The sequence below is a fragment of the Theobroma cacao genome, chromosome 3 (assembly GCF_053813885.1).
Source record: "Theobroma cacao isolate CCN51 chromosome 3, ASM5381388v1, whole genome shotgun sequence".
Classification (NCBI taxonomy): domain Eukaryota; kingdom Viridiplantae; phylum Streptophyta; class Magnoliopsida; order Malvales; family Malvaceae; genus Theobroma; species Theobroma cacao.
This window is the reverse complement of record NC_142641.1, coordinates 31,222,209-31,246,682: the sequence shown is the minus strand read 5'-3', so window position 1 is coordinate 31,246,682 and position 24,474 is coordinate 31,222,209. Positions and strand designations below refer to the sequence as shown.

General features: G+C 34.3%; 2 protein-coding genes across 4 annotated transcripts; both read left to right on the top strand.

Moving 5' to 3' along the window:
- The first annotated feature begins 9,843 nt into the window (after positions 1-9,843).
- On the top strand, positions 9,844-11,907 carry TCP14 (TEOSINTE BRANCHED, cycloidea and PCF (TCP) 14). The gene has a single exon (XM_007037249.3). It carries the CDS (start codon positions 10,232-10,234, stop codon positions 11,429-11,431), a length of 1,200 nt encoding a protein of 399 aa, XP_007037311.2. The 5' UTR covers positions 9,844-10,231; the 3' UTR covers positions 11,432-11,907.
- Positions 11,908-17,674: 5,767 nt separating this feature from the next.
- On the top strand, positions 17,675-23,144 carry LOC18604656 (uncharacterized). 3 transcript variants are annotated; one of them, XM_007037244.3, is made up of 10 exons: positions 17,679-18,125; positions 18,771-18,937; positions 19,021-19,085; positions 19,537-19,577; positions 19,776-19,864; positions 19,954-20,067; positions 20,168-20,245; positions 20,472-20,537; positions 21,380-21,460; positions 22,817-23,144. In XM_007037244.3, the coding sequence occupies exons 1-10, from the start codon at positions 17,996-17,998 to the stop codon at positions 22,916-22,918; spliced, it is 933 nt and encodes a 310-aa protein (XP_007037306.3). In that variant the 5' UTR covers positions 17,679-17,995; the 3' UTR covers positions 22,919-23,144. The 3 variants fall into 3 exon arrangements, with proteins under 3 accessions (XP_007037307.3, XP_007037306.3, XP_007037309.3); XM_007037245.3 differs by lacking the exon at positions 21,380-21,460 and having other exon boundaries at positions 17,675-18,125; XM_007037247.3 differs by lacking the exon at positions 19,537-19,577 and having other exon boundaries at positions 19,813-19,864.
- The last annotated feature ends 1,330 nt before the right edge of the window (positions 23,145-24,474 follow it).

Below are 24,474 nucleotides of genomic sequence, written 5' to 3'. Positions count from 1 at the left end.
TCATTCATTCCCTGAATCTTTCAATAGTCCCACTTTTGGTAGTTGCCAAAGCAAGCACCCTAGGGAAGCTTTCTTTTAAAATTACCTTCACAATCCACTACTCATTCCAAAAATCAATTTTTTTAACATTCCTAACCAAACAACCCATATCATCCTTGACCACATTTGCCATGCTATCTTTTAAGCACAACAGATTTGTAATATTTTTCTAAATACTCAAGGTTATCCTCTGTTGGTGTAGTAAGTTCAATGAGATAAATATATAGAGAGGGGGTGAATTGGTATTTTAAAATTTTATTTGCAAGCTCAATGAAAAATAACCCTTTTTTGAAAAACAATTTTTCTTCTTGTGTCAAAAACGAAACAACTGATTTTTCTTTAAAGCAAGCATCAACAAAAAATCATAAAGCATAAAAAATCAATAAAAATACAAGAATTTTATAGTGGTTTGGCTTTCTCAAGTGCCTACATCCACTTCCTTGGCTTGCCAGAGAATTTTCAATCCACTAAAAAGATTCTTATTTTTTAACAAGATCAAGCGATAACCCTTACATCGGCTTTTTCACGGAATCAAGTAATAACCCTTACACAATCCATAAAAGGATTCTTATTTTTTAACAAGATCAAATGATAACCCTTACACTAACTTTTCAAGATTAAGTTAAAACCTTTACAAATGTGTGTACAAAGGAGTAATAGCAAAGATTTACCTCACAAAGGTTGAGTGCTAAAGGTGTAAGCTTGGGTTCAAAGAGAAGAATCATTCTCACAAATATTAGCTCAAGGATTTGCAAGTGAGTGAGTTTGAATGGCTTTTAAAGGCGTTGTTAGAAGACTAAGATGTATGCTAAAGAGAAAAAATAAGCTTAAAGGTCTTTTTAGGGTTTTTCCACATTGGTGCAGTCTTTTCTTACTTCAAAATGAGTTAAGGACGACCTTTTATAGTTTCAAAGATGTTTGGAGCCGTTAGACAAAAGTTTAAAATAAATATGCCAATTGCTGAAGTTTAAGGGTCGACTACCACATTCCTAGGGTCGATTATGGTTCTTTAAAATCATGAATTAGGTTTTCCATTGTTGACTCTTGAAGTCTAATACTCGATCCTCTTCCATAAGCTCATGATTTTGAAGTTTGCCCAAATGTAGTTGACTATAGTGCCTTCAGGGTCAAATATAGCTCTTTAAATCTTCAAATTTCTCAAGTGTTCTGCCTCAAGATCGACTATAGCCTCCTCAAGGTCGATTATGACTATCCAAAACTTGAATTGTGTTTGCGTTTTGCCTTAGGATCGACTATAGCTCTTATAGGGTTGACTATGGCTTCATGTCTTCGTGATTTTTCATCCTTTTTGCCACTAGGTCTACTATGAAGCTCATAAGGTCTACTGTGTCTTCTGTTTTTCACAATTCTTCAATCGTTCATCAACCATTCCGCCATAGGGTTGACTAAAGCTTCTCTAGGGTCAACTCTTACCTTGCGTCTTTAAGATTTCTTGACTTTTTGACTATTCACTTCAGCTATTTCTTCCATGCTTCTTTCCTATAATCAAGTGTCAATCAAAAGCATGTTTACTCTATATTTACTCAACTGAAGACTCGATGTTTTGGAAAGCTTTATGATGTTTTCTAATCATGAATTTACTTTTCAAACATTTGTATACTCTTAGGAGGATCAAAGCATGATATTAGACAATTTCAAATGCTTAAGAACAAAACCAAGATATCATGCAATTTTGTCAAATCAAAACAAAATATTCAATGCAAACATCCTTATATTTCCTCCTATGGACTACAAGCTCTCATTATTGCCTCTCATTTTCTCAACAACTATTCTTCCCCATAGACTTTCCGACTAACTTCCAAATTGCCAAATCCATTTGTTTAATAATGCTCAATTTTTAAGGCACAAATCAATAACTCCAAGACCCCCTATGTCTTTATATAAACAAATGGAATTTCAATCGAAGTGGTGAATTTTTCTCTTATTCTTCGAATCTCCCCAAAGAAAATGCCTTGAAATTTTTGTTTAATTTTTCTTTGATGGCAATAGGAATATGAAAAATAGACATAAAAAAATTAAAGAGACTCTCTAACTTCGATTTCAAAAGTGTTACCCTTCTTCCATGGATAATGACCTCGCCTTCCACCTTGCAAGTCTTGCTTCAAATTTTTCAGCCACAAACTGCCACATTTTGATTGGCTTAACCATCCCATAAAGGTAACCCCAAGTATGTATTTGGTAACTTTCCAACTTTGCACACAATTATTGTTGTGTTTGTTTTAAATTTCTTTCCTTGAATTTTGGTTGGATTTAACTTTTTTTTTTTTTCAAAGGTGAATTAGGATAAAGATTAACACAAGAATTAGGATGACGATAGGACCTTTTTTTAACATTATCTTTTTTTTGTATTTTTAATTTTTTTATTTTTTCAACAATTGACAAGACATCTCAGACAAAATTAAGTGTTTACAACTATTACTTTTAAATTTCATGTCGATGATACTTTTATATATTATTTTTACCTTTTGCAAGTTTTTATTTTTTATTCATTTTTTGTAAAGTAAAAAGCAAAAGATGCAAACATCAAAGAAACAAGGTTGTACAGATGTTCACATGCCATATGAGGTTAAGTTGAAATCACTAAAACTTAGGTTCGAGGCTAATCGGTCTATCTAATTAAATTATATTAATTATTAAAATATATAAAACCTTTTATGTTAATATTTGGTTAAATTATGCAATTGGTCTTGTACATTATAAAAAGTATAAATTTAGTCCTTAATAATTTGCGTAAATTGAGTCCTTGTACTTTGTTAACTTGTTATTTTCAAACCCTAACTCCAACATCGTCAAATTTCACCATTAAGTACGTTGAGGTAGCATTTTGACTAAGCTGATGTGGCACTTCTTACTAACGTGATGGTTAAAGATGACAATGGATACTCTATTACAGGGTACCTGATCCAATTATATAAGGTTAGGATATTGTATAATCGGGGTTTGGGACGAGTTTGGATAGTAATTTCACTACTCGTGTCAGGTTCGAGTACCACCCCTTTGGTACTCGATATCCGAACCTAATTCTGTTTTTTTTTTAATTTCATGTAATTAAAGACAAACTCATATTGTTAATTAAATTATTAATAAAACTATAATTATTAATTAACTTGTAATGTCTTTTAATATATATACTCTATATTTTGTGTTAATTTATAATAAATATAATTACTATTATATATATACTTACATACTCTAAATATAAACATATTTACATTCTATTTTATATTAATGTTACAAAAATTATAACTTATAAAATTATTAATTATAATTATACCTAAAAAGAAGTTGTGAGATTAGAATAGTTTTGAAATTTAACTATTTGTTTTAATTTCATGTAATTAAGTACAAACTCATATAGTTATTTAAACTTGTAATGTTGCTGTTTTGTTGTAAACTTTATAATGTTGTTGTCTTGTTGTAAACTTTGTAATGTTGTTTAAGTTATTGTTTGGATATTTGTTTTTGATTATTTAAGTTGATATTTGAGATATTTGTTTTTGATTATTTAAATTTAAATTTCATTGTTCGTGTGTTTTTATAAATTTAATTATTAGTGAATTATATGCAATATGTATAAAAAATATTATTGTATACGGATACAAGTACGGATTCGAGTTTGGATACTCATAAAGAGCATTTTAATAATTTTTTTATATAATCGAGTTTTAAATGAGTTCAAGTAATTTTCAAGTAATGAGTATATATTAAGGTTCAAATAGTAAATTTAAAAAATATTGAGATAATTGTAATTGGATATCTCATTTATTAATTGGGTTCGGTAACATTAACATCTCTAGTGATGTTGACTATGTATTGATGTGGTGAGACAGCTGACGTGGCAATTGCTTAATTAAAAAAAATTGGCAAAAAAGCAAAGAAAGAAACGAGCAGCTGAGGCAAAGACCGGCAATGGAAATGGCAGCTCAACCATGCCCTTGTTCTTCCTTGTTCATCTTCCCACACTACAACGACATCTAGCTCCATAATAATCTCATCCATTTCCCATTTTTCCCCTTCTCTCACTCCCATTTACACCGCCATCTCAGCTAGTAAGCAGGCAGTGATAATAGTAACATCAGTAGAAGAAGAAGAAGAAGAAGAAGAAGCAAGTGGGACTGTAATGTTGAGACAATTCGTGCCAAAGGTTTTAGCGTCAACACCCAAAACAATGACTGTGGGCGATTGATGAGAATTATTCTGATGAATGAACGTGGCTGTGCAAGGGTGATTCTGGTCGTGCAGATTGTTTAGGGGCGGTATTCTTCTTAATCTGGTAACGTCTGTATAGGGAATTATGTTTAATGTGGTTGCGTTTGTACGGGAGTCTTTTGTTTCTGTTTTTGATGAGCCCTTGAGTTAAATTGTGAATGATGTTGTGTTTGTATGGGGCTCTTAAACTACTTTTGAGTTTTGTTGTTTAGTCGGCCTCTAATTGACTGGATGAGGTTATGCTAACCTTTCGGTTGGATTGGATGGGGTTGTTGCTGGGAAATCTGGGGTGATTAAACAGTGCAGATTTTTTTCTTCTTCTGCAATACTGCTGGGGTGTGGAGGCCTGGTTATCCTCTTGTAATCTTGTTATTTTTGTCCAAAGTGCATAGAATAGTGGAGGTTCCTCAATTTTTTTTTATGTTAATTCAACAATTGCCAATCCAACATTTGTCACCTCAATATTGTACCATGTCAACATATAGTAAACCTCATGTCAACAAAAAATACAACATCAATTTGATCAAAATATTAAGTCACGGTAAAATTTAACGTTATTAGAGTTAGAGACTAAAAGTAATAAATTGACAAAGTATAAGAATCAAATTTATACAAATTATTATACATGAATTAACTCCACATTTCCTATAGAGTATAGGCCCAATTACATATTTTAACCATAACATTTTAATAGTTTAAAATACATTCTAAAATAAGAATAAATAATATCTTGAAAAATTTATGCTGAAAGTCAAGTCCATGGACCTGAGCCAGTGGACGGAATCGTATATACTTACTGCTAACATTGAGTCGTATACTAACGATTAGGGTGGAGAAACAAGGCTTATAAGTTAAAAGTACAATCAGTAACAAGGCTGGTTGAGGCCTAATTTGGTGGAATTGAATTGAGCCCAAAGTAAAAAGTGCATAGCATCACTTGCAATGGGCTACTCTGGCAGTCGCACTACCACCTTGTACTAATTTCTTTTGGCTTGTTGGAATAATTAAGAAAGAATGGATATATATATATATATATATTATTGTATATATATATATGATGAGCGTAAAACATCTTCCATCAGCAACCAATTTTGGCCCCCCGAAGAAAAAAAAGAAAGAAAAAGAAAACAGAAGACCTGTTCGGAAAAGCAACTTTGATATAAAAATATAACTATATGACAAAATAGCCTGATTTAGGTTGACCTCAAAACATAATTCAACATCAGCATACTGGCCTAGTTATAGTTGGAGACTAGGATTTGCTGAACTAATCCCACTGATGTTGGCCTCCTCCACAGCATGCCAAATGCAAGTCAATTGTCAGTACTGCTAGCAGCCACCTTAGTTTGCCATTTAGACAAGCAAAAAATAGAAAAAAAAAAAAAAAACTATTCACCATGATGGGTTTAGAAATTAACACCCCATCATTACTGCATTTGGGACCTTCATTTCTTCTTGGATCCGAACCCGAAATACAAGAACTTTTTGTTAAGAGAGGAGAGCATTGCAAGAAGGGCAGGCAGCAGCGGATATGAAATCAATCAAATCAGAAAGCGGTCCATATGAAAAAATTTCACCTCATCATCATTCCAAATCGCGTCCAGATTAATGTCTGTTGGTCCAGCTCCCCAGCAGATGACTACTCTGCTCTCTAGCGAAAGCCAACCAGTTGGAGCCTGGAGGTTAAACTGTCTTCTTCAGAGGCATACATACATAAGTGGCAAGGCATGTGGTCTCAGAAAAGGCAACATTGGGCAAAGCCACCTCATTCTGTAGCCCTAGGTGAAAGGTCCAGAGTGCAGACTTGGTGGGACACTGAAAACAGCCAACTGCTACTTCATCCTCAACTCAAAACTCTAAACACATGTATGTATGTATGTATGTATGTATCCACACATACACACGCGCATTTGGATCACATCTTACTCACTGTGCCCTACGGGCGGGGTGGGACACTAAATTCAGCACTAGATTACAAACAGAGACTGCTATTTATTACTACTATTCTTCTTTTATATTGTGCCTGTCATGTCTTATGGGCCAGAATATATATTCTTAATTTTACTAGTATTTCTTTTCCCTTTTATTTTTTTTCTCCCTCTCTAATTTCCTCCTACAAAGGGCAGAGGACAGGAACATTTTACTTGAGGCTGCAAGTTTGTGCTGCCCTATATATGTTGTTGCATTTGGATACAGCACCAGCTCATTTGTCCTTTTTATAAAGTATTTTCAGGGCAGCCCAAAAAATATAAGAGAGAAAGGGACAAAAAATATCTCATAGTGCATGCATGGTAACTTTCTTTTCTTTCTTTTTTTTACACGAAATTACATAGACAAACAAAAAATTTCTACTATCCGTATATATGACAAAATTATTATTAAATAACAAATCAACATAAAATTAAATCAAACTCATACGTAATATTGAAACTTGAACCCAAATCGAGAAACAAATATGGCAACTAAATTAACACTGATAAATAAATTGATTAATTTTAATACCATTTCATAATGTGAAATTACAAACTACATCAGAATTTATGATAGTACGGAAGAAAAAAGTTTGTAATAATTATAAAGCATGTGAAAGCCAAGAAGCAATTATCACCAAATTCTTAATGTATACTGAGCTAATTATCTTAATCCAGAAGGTGCTACTTGCTACTTACGCGTCAAGTTATAATTACTAATTTATTAATCCTCTAACTATATATAACTTCTCCTAGCTATACACGTTGACGTAACTAGTTTTATTCATGAACTTAAGCTTGGCATGTGTCTATTACAATTTATCAATGTTCAACCATATCTACTAATTTATATATATATATATATATACATGCATATATATATATATATATATATATGATAAAGTCTATAGAGAAAGAAAAGCTATGATTTGTTTGTATTTAGAATGTTAATTTCTAGTAAATCCCATGCACTTATGTAAGATTAATCAAAATATACCCACTAGCATAATTAAGGGCAAAGTTATTTACTAATTGTACCTAGGGTCGAATTCGTATTTCATTACACATATAAGGATTGAGAGAATTATCTCATATTATATGTAACCAAATTATCAGGAGAGATTAGAAGAAAAGATTCATTAAAGATTAGGCAATTAAAACACAAATTCTTCTTTATATCCTCAAGTAAAATTTAATTTAAGGACTATGCTCTAAGTTATATATATAGCATTTTACTATAATGGCAGTGTTGTTGGTAAAAGCAACAAAACAAAACTTGCTTTGGCACTCCTTTTGGGAAAATTGGATTATCCGACCAACAAACCAAAAGGCGAGAATTAGTCGAATTTTATTGAAAGAAGATGTGTGCTTTTGGAATTACCAAAAGAAAGAAAATAAAAGAATGAATTAATTTCAATGCACAACCAGAAACGAGAAAATGTAAAGCAGAGGTTGATCCCTTGAGCTTGAGCACACAAAGAGAAAGAGGCCTTTTGAGTTGATTCCGCACAATGACAGGAGCAAAAACTTTTGGTCTGGTTTTGCAGCCAGGCATTGGCATAGGCTAAACGCTTTGCTTTTCTTCACTTAAAATAAAGCTGCAATCCAAAACTCTCTTGGAAGTCGAAAAAACAACTAACAAAAGGAAGAGGCCCCCCCTTTTTGTAAAGCATAATCTCAACTGTATTATATATGTCCAATCTGCTATCTTGTACTAGAGCAAACCCCTAGTGTTACATCAAATTATTTTTATTTATACTAAAGCGAGGTATCTAATATGGACACTAAATGGGGCAAAGACATTGCCTGGTGAAAATCTTATTACCTACAAATTGTCCGGCTTGCTAAATGAAGTAGAGGAGAAGACAACTTTCAACCACAAATAGGGTCGTGCAGGTAACGGCTTTGGAAATAATGGCAAGGGACAGGCCTACATTTAAAGAAATAAAACCAGTCCACTCTCGAGACGACCACGCTAGTACCGGGTTTCGGGTACTCAGTATATATCCAATGTATATGTATTTTACAGCATATATGCTACGTACGTTCAGTCTCCATGTGGATGGTCTAATAATTAATTAAGAATTGAAAGAACAGAAGCATGCTAGCTAGCTAGGTCCTTGTACGTTTTTTATATCAAGTTATATGTCCAAGTGTTGAATATCTGTAGAGTATGTAGATAGAAAAAATGAACAAAACCTAACGAATTAAAAGTAGCGATGTTGAAATTAAATAGTTTACCTGGGTTCTCTACCTGCAGCAATAATGATCATGCAAAAGCCAAGTTTTAACCTGCCAACAAGTACAGAAAGGAAAGGGATAAAAACCAAAAAGGGGGGCTTTTTCTTATCGATCTTGTTTCAAATGAATGAAAGAGAGGAGCAGAGAGGGGCTTAAAGGAGTTCCAACTAATTAAAATGATTTAGCTAGATTTAGGCTCCAGAAAAAGCCTAGCTGCCTGCTTACATGCATGCAGCAGGATCATCATTGCATATTTATTTATCTCAGGTTTAATTTTCTGGAAAAAAGAAAACACAAGATTGAATCCATTGCCATGTATCAGCTTCGATGTTTATGGGAATAACACCAATGTTTACACAGGCCTTTTACATTTGGGGTTGAGAGTAAATCCAAACTCTCAATTCCCTCAATGTGTTAATTAAGATAAAAAAAATTAAACTAAATATATATATATATATATATATATATATAGTAATGTTTCTTTTTCAGAGGCTTCTGCTTAATTCTGGTTGTGCCAGCTCCGTGTATGGGTTGCTGCAAGTTTTTAAGTTGGTTAGTGTGCGGGAGCAGTAGTTGATCCAAATGATGAACAAGAGAAATTTCGAGGGTGGAATTTTATTGTTTGGTAATTGTATATTTTTCTTTCATATATATATATATATATATATATACCTATATATGTGAATAATAAATATTTTGGACGTGTGCTCCTGTCCTCGAGAAAAGCACTATGTAAGTCAAGGAAATAGGAATTGGCAATGATTAAAGGGGGAAGATTGATATTCCCTCCATGAGAGTCCAAGTTAATCAATGTTGTTAATATAAAAAGCCCTAGTCTCCACAATAAAACTTGTTCACATGGATCAGATAAATCCAAGGATTAATAATCCAAAGTAAAAATAATGTGAATCCAAGAATTAATGGAAGTTGTTTGGAAATCCTAAACCCTAACTGAGACGACCGAACCCTAAGCAAAAGGAGAAGGCCCAACAAGGGGAAGGGGAAGGGGAAGGGGAAGGCAGGGGAACTTGAGGAATCCCAAAGTTCCCCAGCAAAGGTGCAGAACAAAGGCAAAGGCCAAAGGCAAAATGAAATGATTACTTGAATGAGATGGGTCCCATCTGATAATCTTTCCTTTCTAAGTCCCTCAATTTTTTGACTTGGGATCGGGGCCCACCTCGGCCACCATTGTCTTTATGGATTGAATGATAAAAAGAGCACCTCACGTGGAGTCTGAACCAAAGGGGCTGTCCAACCACAATAAAAAGGAGCCCCAGATTCACATAATATTAAAATGAAAATGAAATCAAATTTTTCAAAATTAAATATTTATTTATTTTCGAAAAATAAGAAATGAACACCCTCCCAAGACTTCAACAAAGCCTCTTCTTTTCTAAAAAATTTTGCTTTTTAACGCTCACCCATATAATTCCCACTCATTATCTTTGTTGCTTAAAGCTTGCCCTCTTCCCTTATCCTCTCTCCCAAAGCACATCAATTCTCAAAGGAATTCCAGGCAATCCCAACCCCAACCCAAAAAAAAGAGATTTTCATGAAAGAAAGCATAATCAAAAGACTCCCTTCCCCTCTCAACATTTAGTCTACACACTCACACAAAGAAAAAGATCAAAAGACCCACCAAAAGATTAAATTAAAAGACTCCCCATCAGTCATCTCCACCGCTACTACTCCCTCCTCAACAAAAACAAAAGCAAGCCATTAGAGAAACAACCTACTACTTTCATGCCATCATGGAAGGAGGAGGTAGTGATGATCATCACCTCCACCACCACCACCACCTCCATCATCACCACCGCCCTAATTTCCCATTCCAATTACTCGAAAAGAAAGAAGAAGATAACCAACCTTGTTCCTCCTCTTCCTCCCCCCCTTTCCCTTCCCTCCCAGCCTCTTCCTCCAACGATCAACCCAACACAACTCGTCCCATTTCAAGCCTCCAAATCTCCCCTGAACCTTCCAAAAAACCACCCCCTAAACGGACTTCAACCAAAGACCGACACACCAAGGTCGATGGACGTGGTCGTAGAATCCGCATGCCAGCTCTTTGCGCAGCTAGGGTTTTTCAACTCACTCGTGAACTAGGCCACAAATCCGATGGTGAAACAATCGAGTGGCTGCTCCAACAAGCTGAACCAGCGGTGATCGCCGCCACGGGTACTGGCACTATCCCCGCAAACTTCACTTCCCTCAACATCTCCCTCCGTAGCTCAGGCTCAAGCATGTCAGTTCCTTCTCAGTTACGATCCTCAGGTTTCAACTCCAACTTCTCTATGCAACAACGTAGAAGTTTGTTCCCCGGAATTGGACTAGAAACAACCCCAGCATTCCTTAACTTCCAATCTAGTAGTAACTTGAATTCCATGTTCCAAGCTAAGCAAGAGTTGCGTGACAATAGTACTTCGTTGGAAATATCAGAAACTGAAGAAGGTACGCTAGGAAGGAAAAGAAGACCCGAACCAGATTTATCTTCACAACATCAAATGGGGAGTTACTTGTTGCAGTCAAGCACAGGAGCAATCCCAGCAAGTCACGGTCAGATTCCAGCTAATTTTTGGATGGTAACTAATTCTAATAACCAAGTTATGAGTGGTGACCCGATATGGACATTTCCTTCGGTTAATAACAGTGCTTTATATAGGGGCACTATGTCTAGTGGGTTACATTTCATGAATTTTCCAGCTCCAATGGCCTTGTTGCCAGGCCAGCAATTGGGTTCAAGCAGTGTTACTAGTGGTGGTGGGAGCGGTGGAAGTAGTGGTATAAGTGAAGGACATTTAAACATGTTAGCCGGATTGAATCCTTATCGGCAAGTCTCCGGCATCGGCGTATCGGAATCACAAGCCAGTGGGTCTCATTCACACCACGGCGGGGGTGGTGGTGGTGGAGGCTGCGGTGATGACCGACATGATACAACTAGTCATCACTCATAGGAGATGATCATCACCATGCATCATCCTTGCTTCTTTTGATCCGTTGTGTAGTTTGATGTGTAACACACGTGAGGTTTGATTGCTCTTTCTTTTAAAAAGAAAAAAGAAAAAAAAAGAAGGAAGAATTGAGTTTTTATTATTCCCAAAAAGAAGAAGGAATTTTTTTTAGTGTGATTAATATGGGGTTCTTTTAGGGTTTGAGAGAGTAAGAGACAGAGAAGAAGACACTATTTTTAACATTGGTATTGGCTGGTTTGGCAGAAAAAAGTCTCAATTTTTTTTGGGCTTCTTTCTTATTATTATTATATTTATTATTTCACTATACAATATCAATTGCATTGCATCACTTGTTTGTGCAATTTTTTTTGTGGGGAGAGGCCAAAAATGCACTGTTTATGTAATTTCTATGGAGTAGTTATATGCTCTATGGTAAGTCTCCTACCTAACCAGCAATTGAATTTTCTTCTCTTCCCCTTTTCCCATCTCTCACTTTATTTCTTTTCTCCCTGTGGCGGTGAAAAGGCCACAAAGTTTGTGTAGGAGTTGCATAGGCAGTGAAAGTGATGAAACAGTGTTTACGGGCCTTTCTAGCAACTCTATTATCATTTTCACAACAACAGCAACTTTTCCTTTTGTTTTTCCCTCTGGTCTCGTATCTCTCCCATGAATCTCAAGGTTTTACTGCATCAATGATTAAGATTTTCGGAGGAACGGGGAGGAAAGAAAAAAGAGTGGAGGGAAGGGAAGGGAAGGGGGGGTAATAGGACCGTGGGGCCCACACCTTATCAGTTCCAGGTGTTGGCTCAGGTGGTGGGTCCCAGCTGCTGCTCATTGCCCGAACCAATGTACATTGTCACTGACAAACAGGTGGATCATTCCCCCCCCTCTTTTTTATGAGAGAAAAGAGAAAAAAGGAAAGGAAAGGAAAAATAAAAGAAGAGAGGTTTTTTGCTGGCACCATAGAGATCGGTGGTGGGTGTTACTGACCCTACCGGGGACAGTGGAAGGGGGTCCCATCAGAGAAAACTCATTACTCTCGACCGTTCGATTTTGGTCTTGGTTGTGGGGCATTCCCATTTTGATGGGCAGCGTTGAATGATTGGGTCTGATGAGTAATAGTTTGAAGATAAAAATGTGGAATCTGGAGTTTCTCCCATCTGCCTAAGACTATTCCCTCTTCTCCCCCATCTTGTTGCTGTCTTCTAAATTGCTTCAAAACACTTTCTCTTCCCAGTTGCCAAATGGAGCATTCTTTCTCAGAGTATATACACTAACAGTGTCTTAGATGCCATTGCCCCCCACACTGGCCCCAACCCCATCAGCCTCTTAGTCTTCAGATTTGGAAAAGGAGAAGAAGAAGAAGAAGAAAAAAAAAAACCTTTCCTTCAGTTCTTTCAAATTATTATTACTTTTTAGTTACATATATTTTTTTTTCCCTTTTGACAGCAACAAACAACAATCTGTATGTGTGTTGATGTCAAGATATGAGATGAGGTGTGGAGTGGGAGTGAGAGTGAGAGCAATCAGATTACGAAAAGATGGGAGCACCTCTCTCTCTATAATATATCTTCATAGACGACCGACACCCATCATACAAACAAAATATCTCATGCTAATGCCATGATCATTTGGAAACTAAGGAAAAAAAAAAGAGAAAAAGTAGACATAAGAAATATATGGTATTTATCAATTATTGAAAGCAAATGTAAGGTTTGAATTTGGCCCTCGATGAGTTGAGTAAAGCCAAACTTCTACTTGACATGGTTTTAATTTTTACTGGTTTTGTCGTGATGCATTAATGCATAGGCTCAACAAACTCCAATCCAAAATCAATAAAGCTACTGCTATAATCAACCCACCACTTTGTGAAGAGATTAATCAAATCATTAGGCCTTTGGGTTATTATTAGGGAAGAAAAAGGAAAAGATAAAGAAAGTTATAACATATATATCTATCTATCTATCTCTTTATATATATATCTCCATCAAGTCTACAGGTAAGATAGAAAAAGAGAGGGAGAAAGCATATAGGTCCAGTTGCGAATAATCTGTGCTATTTCAATCATTGCATGCAATACAAAGAAATAATTAAGATTACATCACTTCCGAAAGTCATCAAAAATAATATTTTCCATGTATACTACTGCCATAGCCCTATCTATTTGTTCCAATGCTCGGGCCAAAATAACTAATAAACTAATCTCGTGAATAATGTAATTACACAGTACTGGGAAATGAATACCAATTTGTTCAAATCTGAGATTAAATGTTTGTTTTTATATTAGTTTGTACTATTTACACTAACACACTTATTACATTACTATACTTTTAATTACTACTAAATGCATCGACATCTTTGTTTATTCTAAAAAAAAACATGAAATTTAGCTAACCCTAATTAAAGAACATTAAACAAAGCTTGTATAAGTGGTTTAGACTTAATGTAAGTGGAGAATTGTTGAGATGAGATTTGAGTAAAAATTATTATAAGGTGAAATTGCAACTTGCCTCCTTATTAAGATGAGATATGGATCATGCATGACTGATTTTGTCATAACACCTCAAAGCAAAGACCTCATAATTAACTTCAACTTCAACATTATAATATTATTCAGTATCAATTGCATCAGATAGATACAATATATAGCAGAGTGTGCAAAGAAATTTTTGATTTTATTAGGATTTGACGTGTGGTTGCTTGAGCAATTGGGGTTGGATAACCAAATCAAAAGAGAAATGAAACAAAAAATATTACTTGTATGTATGTATATACATACATTAGGTATGGGGTTACTCTACATTTACTAGATGATGATGCATGCATGGTAAAAGTAAAGGGCTTAGAGGGGAGCATTGAAAATGTTGATCCAATTTAATACAAGCACATGTTTTGGCATTTATTAAGCAATGGGTGTAGGGAAATGGTGTCAAAAACCATGATCGAGTAATGGAAGCGGTCTGGATCGTACGCAAATGGAGCACATGGAGATGAACCCCATTTGGTACAATCACAAGAAGAATGGCCCCGCCACCAAAATCTTGTATCCCCAAAATGGTATGATTAGACCATCTCAACCCCTCTTGGAGGTCTCAATAACAACTAGTCGGCAAGCATTTTGGCATTGCAAATTTCTCTCTAGTGTTGCTTAGCAGTTGATAACAATCATCAGAGATTATGCTTTTAAATTTTGGCCCAGGATATCCCTTAATGCCAGTTTTTGAATGCCTTAGTTGGCCCCAGCAGATCTCTTCCTCCCTCCTCCATCATTTGGTGATGATGCTGATTTTTTCTGCATACCTTACTGCTTGGATCACCTCTACCTACTGCCAATTTGGCCTGCAGCAGGTTTGTGGTTAGCACGTAGAGGCAAATTTGTCGAGACCCACCCACCAACAAATTAATCAACCAAACTTAATTGTTGTGTGAGTTTGAGACCCCTTTTTTTTTTATTTTTTTTCCCCATCAGCTACAGGTTCGGTAAAACCAAAACAAAAAGATTTAAGACATTAATTTGAACAGAAAGAAATTAAAAATTTAAAGGAATATAATTCGACCTGACAGCATTCAAAACACAGCAAGAGCTAGCAGCTTTAATTCATCTGCTGTTTTGTTGTCTGACAATATAATAGATGGCCTTGACAGTGGTCTCATGGTAGGGACGTTGGCTTTAGCTCCTACATTTGGCACTTTAGAAATTGGAGCTCCAAAAAACACTGGTTGATAACACTGTTTCATCATACAACTTGTTAATGACTGCATCTTTTTAACCCCAAACATCATACCCTGACAATAATTAAATTTTTGAGAAACCACAAAACCGAAGGGTACAAGAATTGAATAAGTTTCACTGCTTTTTGCAATACAATGGTTGGCAAGTGAAATCTGATCCTTTGTAACTTTGCCAAATTTACGTGTGTGAATCATGAAGTCTTTACTAACTGAAAACAAGTAGATCCAAGACAAAAGTTATTGCTGTAAATCTTAGTGTAGAGTCTATAAATATAATCTCCAAACAAAAAGAAAGGAGAAGACATTTCACGTGATATAAAGTAGTAGTAATGAAAAGGGGAAGCTGGCAAAAAGTGAAGCCTAGCTAATTTGAGTTTGCATGTGTTATGTTCGCATGGTGATGCCCTGTTGCCCCCCTAACCCAATATTGAAGATCTGATCATGGTACCCTTGTTTTGCCAGAGAATACGTGCGGAAGGATGTTTTAATGTGTTTATAAAATTCTGTGTGTAAAAACAGGTATGTGGTTGATAGGTCTTAATTAAAGAGGTGGCTGCAACCATTTTCTGCGCAATCTCTACTGCTAACTAGCACCTACATGTAATTAACAACCAATAAGTAGTTCTAACAGTAGCACAGAGGATTTTAAGAAGCCGGAGGTTTTCATACTTTTTGGATCTGTGCCTTCCAACACATTCTACTTTGCCAAAATTTCATGTGCACGTTTTACATTAATAAGAGATGAGATGAATTTTGAATTTATAAATAAAGATACAAATTCCATATCAGTAAATCTTGAGCATATAAATATGAACTTTTTATCACTTATCTTTTAAGTTGGAAACACACCCGTGACAAGTGATATCAAAATAAATTCAAATTTTCACTAATGTCAAAAGCCTTGATTTTATAAATATGGGTTTCTTACTATTTATCAAGTCATGAAAATCATGAGAAATACAATGAAAAATACAAAGAATCGAAAGTAAATCTAAACTAGTGTAAAGATCCCTCCTACGCTTTTTTTGCGTGTAATTGGCAATAAAGGGTGTAACTCTATGCTTTTCTTGGGTTGCAGGCCAAACGCAAAAACACAGGGACATATGCTTCTATGTATGTTTGGGCCATAGCCTGAAAAGCACGTATTTGGTTTTACACAGCAACTTAAAACTTAAATCAATTTAACACAATTCTTTTAACTTAAAAAAAAAAACAATTGAGGGATATTATTTAATTAAACTTTAATTGTAAACATAATATTTGTTTAATTAATGAAATCATATTATGTGTTAATATTAATGTTAGGGTAAACAAATGGCATGATTTTGATAGAAAAATTTACTTAAAATGTCATCACAACAAATACAATTATTTACCAATTTTAATTAAAAATTCATTTCAAATTTGATGAAAGTGCTCATGCAATCTCCTTGTCCCCTCGTCAACACTAAAAGCTTAAGGTAATTTTTGTATCACAAATCTCACATTGATAAGTAAAAACTTTCCTCTACTTAATAAATATATCTTTTGGATCGAAAATGTGAATTTATAACAAGTGATATTCGAGTCCACTCCTAACTCTTTACTAATGTAGAGTCGTTTATGAAAGATATTAAGTTAAGGTAGATCAAAGCGAGTCTTGCTTTTTTTATAGATTTTTTTATGGGTGAAAGAATCAGTGCAACAAAAGTATGTTATAGTTAATTGAATGAAATAGAATGTCATGGATCTCATTTTAGCAAGAAATGAGATAATCTTAGTCTTATGAGCAAAAATTTTCTTATATTTTTTTTTATTGAAAGGGAGAAATTCTAATAATTTAAACAGATTCTCAACATGTCATTGGACAAAATAAGAAATACGAGTGTGTAACAATTGCACATTGATTTCCAATAATAAGTAAACTCTTGGAGTATTTAAATTGTGAGATAAGAAAGATTACAAACATTATTATAATCGAATTTTTCTTCAAAAAATAAAAACATTGTAATTTAAATTGTAAAATGTTTGACCTTTTTATTTATTTGTCATGTGGCATAGTAACGATTAGACAGAATGAAAGAGAAGGAAAAAACAAAAGTAAAGTAGAATCCGATGACACCAGACATGGTTAAACGTACAGACTTGGATTTTCCACAGTCCTATTTATGTCTCAACCATGAACCAAATTATGACACAAAAATATTTTTTGTTTTATATAAATCCCATTTTGATATAATAATACACTTACTGAAAAGATTATTAATTTTTTTATTTTTAATTTCCAACCACCATTTGTTTCTGGTACAAAGCAGGTCAGTGAGCCATGGTATTGTTAAGACCTTTGAAAAAGATTATTCATTATTCAATCATTTTGTGTTCTATTTCTATAGACTATTATTTTAAGCATTTTTAGACTTAACTAGCATTGTGTGTGTGTGTGTGTTTTTTCTTCTTCGGAGACTCAAGTGAAAAGTGAAAAAGTGCCACAAAATTAATCCACTTCCTTATTACAGAGAGACGTACTTGTTTTATGGGATGTTGTGACAATTAACCAACCAACAAATGCTCTACAGGGAGAATGAACAGTTTGTGAGTCCCTGCGACCAAGACAAGACAAGGGAAAGAAATGTAAGTGTAGCCTGTAGGCATCCTAGTGAAAAGCTAAGTTAAGGGCTCAAAAGTCCATGTGAAAGACCTGGCCTTGTTTCGTGATTCTTTTTCAGTTTTTTTTGTTCACCCCTTACTAGAACTTCAACATAGAAATAGTCAAAAAGTACCCAGGTTCTGGTCCCTTCTCCAGTAATGGCATCATCCATTCATTGGGTGCAAATTTAAGAAACAAAAGGAAAAGAAATGGTGATGGGTAGAGTTAGAAATTGGTGGAACCATTCAAAAACTGTTGCTTTTATCTGGTTCTTCTCTCTCGCTTTGTTTTACTCTCTCTTCCAAATGGCCCTCCAGAATTCCACTTCCCCTTCTTCAGGTATTCTCTGCCACTTCTTTCTGTCTCTGGGAAGTTATTAATTTCTTATTGCATATTCATTTCTATGATTTCTCAGTAGTTAAAGGTGATGAAAAGAAAAATTGACAACTTTTGAGATCTTGTAGCGACCAGTGATTGTTATTGGCAGTTTAGTTTACTATAATCGATGAAAAGCTTCATTCTTTATCATGAGATCCTCATTATATTTTCCATATAAGCTACTAATTTATCCTTGTTGCTGCTGGGTTTGATGAAAAGTGTAAATGTTGTGTTTTTAATTGATTGAGAAGGGAAACACAAGATCTTTTTTCCCTCGTTCCTTGTACTTCTCGACAGTGCTTTTATACTTTGCACTGAACTTTTAGAATGTGTATTTCAGTAACCTTGATGCCACGTTCTTTTGACGATTTTAAGTCTGAAATCCATTGAACATCATTGCCAATTGATGGGATCAATTCATCATGTTAGCCCATAGCTCAAAGAACCCTAATTTTATAAGATTTCTATCAGACTCCTGATCGAAAATTATTACCACTATGTTTTCTAACCAGAGCTTTGCATGATTTAGGCAAGAGTATTTCTAAGAGTTACTTGAAACATATTCTAGACTCGAATATGCTAACTTTATTAGGGATAATGTATCAGATTCTGGTATTTCAAATAACCAACGAAGATCAATCATGTATGATAAAATGGCAAGGGATTTGGATGAGCGTGGAGCAGCTTTTCTGAAACACGGTGAAACTTCTCAATCATTGTCACTTTCAGATCTCTTTACTTTGAAAGATGGATCTGTAAGACCTGTACTTAAGGTGATATATGCATCAACTGAGCTGTAGTCAATCATATTGTTGATGATTTGAGCTGTGAATAATGGCTTTTCTCCTTGTTGCAGGCAGTAAATCCTCCTGTACGAGCCAACGTTTTGTATATGAGCACAGAATACTCAGTGCCCATCTCGTAAGAATTTTGTTTCCTTTTGGAAAGTGTTCTTAATTTGGTATTTTATTAAATTTGTGGTCTAGTTGTTTCTTGAGAAAACATAGAGCTCAGAACTGAAATTCCCATACAAATAATTTTTATCTGATCTTGCTTCTGTGTGATTGCCCATCATGCCACATTAGCATAAGATAAACTAAAACACCTACAATTAGTAGGCCCATGGAAGAGGTCAGTTTAATGGCTTGATGAGCTCAGCTTTCTTATATGGATACCTTTTAAGACATGCTGAAAGGCTTTCTATAAAATATAGGCCTTCAAGATAATTGACGGGAACTTCTGTTTAGCATCTATCTTTTATGCTTACCTTTTTTGGTTGGGTTGGGAAAGAAGGGGGAGGGGGCGTGGGGGGGTTTAGTCCTTCTTTAGAGTTTGATGCTTATGTCATACATGCATGCTTTGCTTGTCTCAGGGAGGCTGTAAAACAAGTATTTGATCCATACTTTGATAAAGGTAAGATGTTGTGAAGAAATATATATCTACACAGATATTTTTTCCTTAATTTTCTGTTATCTTTTTAATTTATTTGATATTTTCTTAATAACAAGAACACTTAAGGTCCATTTATCTGCTTATTCCTTTAGTTATTTGACAATTTTTTGTTTTCTGTTTATTCTCATGTGTTTGCATGCTTACATATATTTTGGTTAGCGATCTGGTTTCAGAACTCTAGTTTGTACCATTTCAGCATGTTCCATGCCTCGCATCATATTGCACCTGTCCCTGCCTCTGAAGTTGAGGTAAATTGCCTGTTGGAGTTATTTTCTGCCTCTTTGTACTGCTTGTTAGATGTGGGGTTTACATTTTGAACCCTCGTATCTTTTGTCAGATTGAAGCTGAAGCAGCTGCTGTTAGAGCTGTTGCAGAGGGGCTATGCCCTTTAGAAATTGTCTTAGACAGGGTAATTTTAACTTCAACTGGTGTGCTTCTTGGTTGCTGGCAGGTTCTCCTTCAACTTATACCCTCCTTTTCTCCTTCAAGATCCCTCCAAAAAAAAGATGTTGTAGTGCACAAATTAACACTTATTTATTCTTTTTCTGTAGGTAATCTCTGGAACAGATCCCATAAGCATTCGTGCTATGTTGAGAACTGCACTTCCACGAGCACCAGAGAAGCAACTGGTAAGATCCTTGTGAAGATCTTAATTTCTGTTAAACTAGCGAATATAAATGGCAATATTGTGGATTTCAGGGCTATACATTTTATGGAAATATCTTGGTTTCCTAATCTTAATTGATGGTTTTGGCATCATTGCTAAGTTCTGTCAATGAGAAGAAAATAATGAACATGTGGTTGCCTATAAAAAAGATGGCTTTTATTTTAACACTTATCTGCTAATTGTTGCAGTATGATGCTGCTATTCTTCACACATCTTTTGCACGGCTTCTGGGTCATCCTAAAGCTTCACTCATGGTATTGTTTTGGAAGTTACATTTTGTTACATTAATACATCTTCTTTGTTTCATCTTTTGGTTGTTTTCTTGAGTTTAACAGCTGACTTTAAAATAAGCCTGCTGAATAACATAACAATTTATGCTTCAGAGAATTAAATGCCTTCTTTTTTTTTTTTTTTTTTTGCATGAATATTAAAAGTTCCTCAAGGTCCCTGTATTGCAAGTCTTATATAGGATCTTTTGTTATAATTACTTATATTGCACCAAAATTTCTTGACTCCTAAGTTATTGTTTCTATTCTTGGGATAGCTGTCAATGTCCTTTTTGAGAGTTTCTCTGTGTTGTAGTTTGATTCTTGTCCAGAAGTCACTATCTTCTGAGCCATGCAATCATGCTCTGCAGTTTCTTTTTTTTTTTTTTTTTTTTTTGACGGATTTTGCAACTTGTCTGTAATCTGCCAATTTTATTCAACAACAGCTAGGTAAACATGGGTATTATCATGCCTTTTCAAAATGCCATGATAGTTGAACCATGAAATGATGAAATGGTAACTTATTTAATTATTTGGGGGAAAGCCATTTGTATTGGTATGGCACAATGCGGTTTGGTGGATGGATGATTGCCTCTTCGGAAAATATGCTGTGACTTAATGGACTTGAGCATCATAAGGTTCTTGTTGACTCTTCTATGAGTAAACTGTGACTTTATGCCACATTACCCGGCACGTAAATTTCTGGCAAAACTGGTTATATTTAATGTCCTTGGTCTAGATCAAATGGCAAATAGAAGTTTTCATGAATCATCTGATGGATTTCAAGTACCTATTCTTACATATATGTATACCATTCATGTTTTATGCAGGACCCTGATAATACTTCAAAGCAGCTTGAACTCTTCCATAAACTAGTCACTCAACTAAACAATAAAATCCATGGATTTAAGGCAAGTTGGTATACTTTGTATCATTACTTGTCATGTGCATTTTCATGTGTTTGACTAGCTGCATGTGCAGGAAATCATCACATGCTACTGTTCATGATCCAACACATTTAGAGGCACCTTTAACTTGACCGTCATGGTGGTTCTTCTGAGTGTTGACAATCAACCCTACTGGCTTTCTCAAAATCTCAGTTTTACCTTTCAAGTTTTCCCCATTTTGTAGTTAATTCGACCCCACTAATTTCTTAGAAATCACAATTTGACACTTAAAAGTTTTTTACTTTTGTTTATTGCTATAATTGCTCCCCATAACTTTTGCATTAATTGTAATTAGTATCGAAGCTTTTCAAAATTTTCACTAAATTCTTGAATATTCCTAAATCCAAAAGGCAAAAAAAAAAAAAAAATCTTGAGTACTTTCAATTTTTTCCATGTATAAATATTTTACTTTTCCCAAAATTCTTTTTCCTAATTAGTCTAATTGATTTCTCAAATATAAGTTTTTCAAAATTAATTATTTCCATGGTTTGCCCGTTATTATTTTAATACAAATTTTTGCTTCTTAGTTACAACTTTTGCAATGAGGAAATAGAATCCAAATTTCCATGTTGAGAAAATCGTGTGCTAACCATTGTGTCAAACACCCCAAAGCAGCAACTTTCGTACTTTTCATATTAAGGCTCATTGTTGAGTTTTTAACTGAGTAGGGTGAGAATATAAATGGATTTTAATTCTTGGTTTTCTCCAAAAGTCAATTGGAGCTCCTTGGTGGTATTTGGATGTTTTGGTAGGAAAGTAATCTAATGGTAACTAAAATTGTTTAGAAGTCAATATAAAGCATATATATGATGGAAACACAGCATGATTTGTTTCTTCCTCTGGAACATGATGTAAATTTGTTTGTAAAACTGAAGACGAAATTGTTTTTATCGGGAATGCGAGGTCCTTGTTCCATGGCACTTGGCTGCCTTGGGAATGAACCTTTTTAACTTTTCCCAAAGTGAGGCAATGCCTGCTTTGTCAAGGACATTCAAATAAATTGTGTTCTGTTCCTGCATGTCTAAGCACTTAGATATTAAGCTGTGGCAACTGGACGGCACGGTAGGCCTTTTACAGTTAATTTCTGGAAGAATGCAAAGAGAATTCTTTTCCCCTCTTTTGTTTAGTCAGCATGTGATTCATTTCTCTTAGGAACTAGCTGTGAAATATATTGTGGAGGAACATAAATGAAGCATGCACAAATCATGATGTTGTAAGCATAGCAGTAGGGTACCTGGATTGTATGCAAACACATGCTTGTGTTTCTGTGCACATGTACATATATGATGTGTATGCGTTTGACGTGGCGATATGATTCAGGCGGTGGTGTCTCAACTGTGGTATGTGGAGGAATACGATGTATTGGCCCTTGCCTTGAATGGAAGGATGAAGGTGCGTAGGTTCCAGCTGGGTTGCTCATGAGCCTCAGCCCTGAGGTTCCAAGTTCAGATGCACATTTCTTCTTTGACAGTAATTTAATTTGCGCTATACTTACTATGTATAAACTTGAAAGGCAACCCTCCCTATAGTTGTAGTGTCTATAGATATTGGCAGATACCAGACTCCATTTGTACAATTCATGGTTTTGAGTGATGTTGCACTCTGCCACAAGATTTAATCATAATTTCAAATCTCTCAACGTCTGAAATCTGGTCTTCTACAAACGGGTTCACAATATTTTCATTCGTCTATTTTATTATAATTATTTAAATAAAACTATTAATAAATTAACACGATTATTAAGTGAAAACAAATTTTCTTTTGTGAAGCTTAAAAACTTTTGTTTTATTTTATTTTATTTTTATCTTCTCTAGGGATGAGTATTCCAACAGTTTGATATTAAAATTTCAAAAATTGAATTAACCAAACTCTCTTAAAAATAATAAGAACCGTTCAAATTATAATAAAAAATATTATCTCGATTGGTTTGATTAACTTGGTTGGTCCGTTCAATTTTATTATCTATATTTTAAAATATTAATATGACATAATGTTTAAAAAAGCTTATGAATTATTCAAGAAAATTTTTAATTTTTTATTTTATTCAATTAAGTCTTTATATTTTTATTTTTGATCAAATAAACTTTTATAATTAATAGTTGAGTAATTGCAATTAATCAAAAGGTGAAAAATGTCACATTATCATTTCAAATTAGCATATTATCAATTACGATATATCAACATAACATATTATTAGCAATTAGGATATATTAGTAATATGTTATGTGATATAAAATGACAAATGATATTTTGATTAAGTAAATCATTAATCATAACAGTTTATTTGGTTCAAAACAAAAGCACAAGGGTTTATTTGAATTTTTTTAAATAATTTAAAGACTTTTTTAGATATTATGCTTTATTAATAAAATATATGGTAATAATATTTATGTATGTAATGTAAAAGATGAGTTTTTGGATTTATTAAATCAGAAATTTTGAATATAAAAAAATAAATTGAAATAAGAGAATGAATCACACACGTCTGAATCAATTAATATCGATATCAAAATAAAAAGATCAAAATTGAATTGATTTTGATGATTATTTGGATTTGAATTCATGATTAGTCACTCCTAATGTTGTGTACAAGTATATATTTTTCCCAACTGAGGAATGAAATCACATCCGGGCGAATGGAAGACTTTGTCAAATTCCATGAACCAAAGATTTGTGGTCAACAGTAAAGAAAGGTGAAGCTAGCTCGTGGAGGCACACGCCTCTTCACTAAAACAGACCTAGTCTTTTTCAATCCTTCACCCACGTCTACTTTCTTATGCCCGCCACGCGCTTCTCCATTTCCAAAATAAGAAACCCTTACTGTATCACAATTTCTCATTTTTGTTAATACTCTATTTAATACATTAATATAATAATAATATATATATATATATATATATATATTAAATTATACGGATAGTCATATTTGTAGAGTTTATAAACTCTATCAACCATTCATAAAATATTAGTCCTTTACT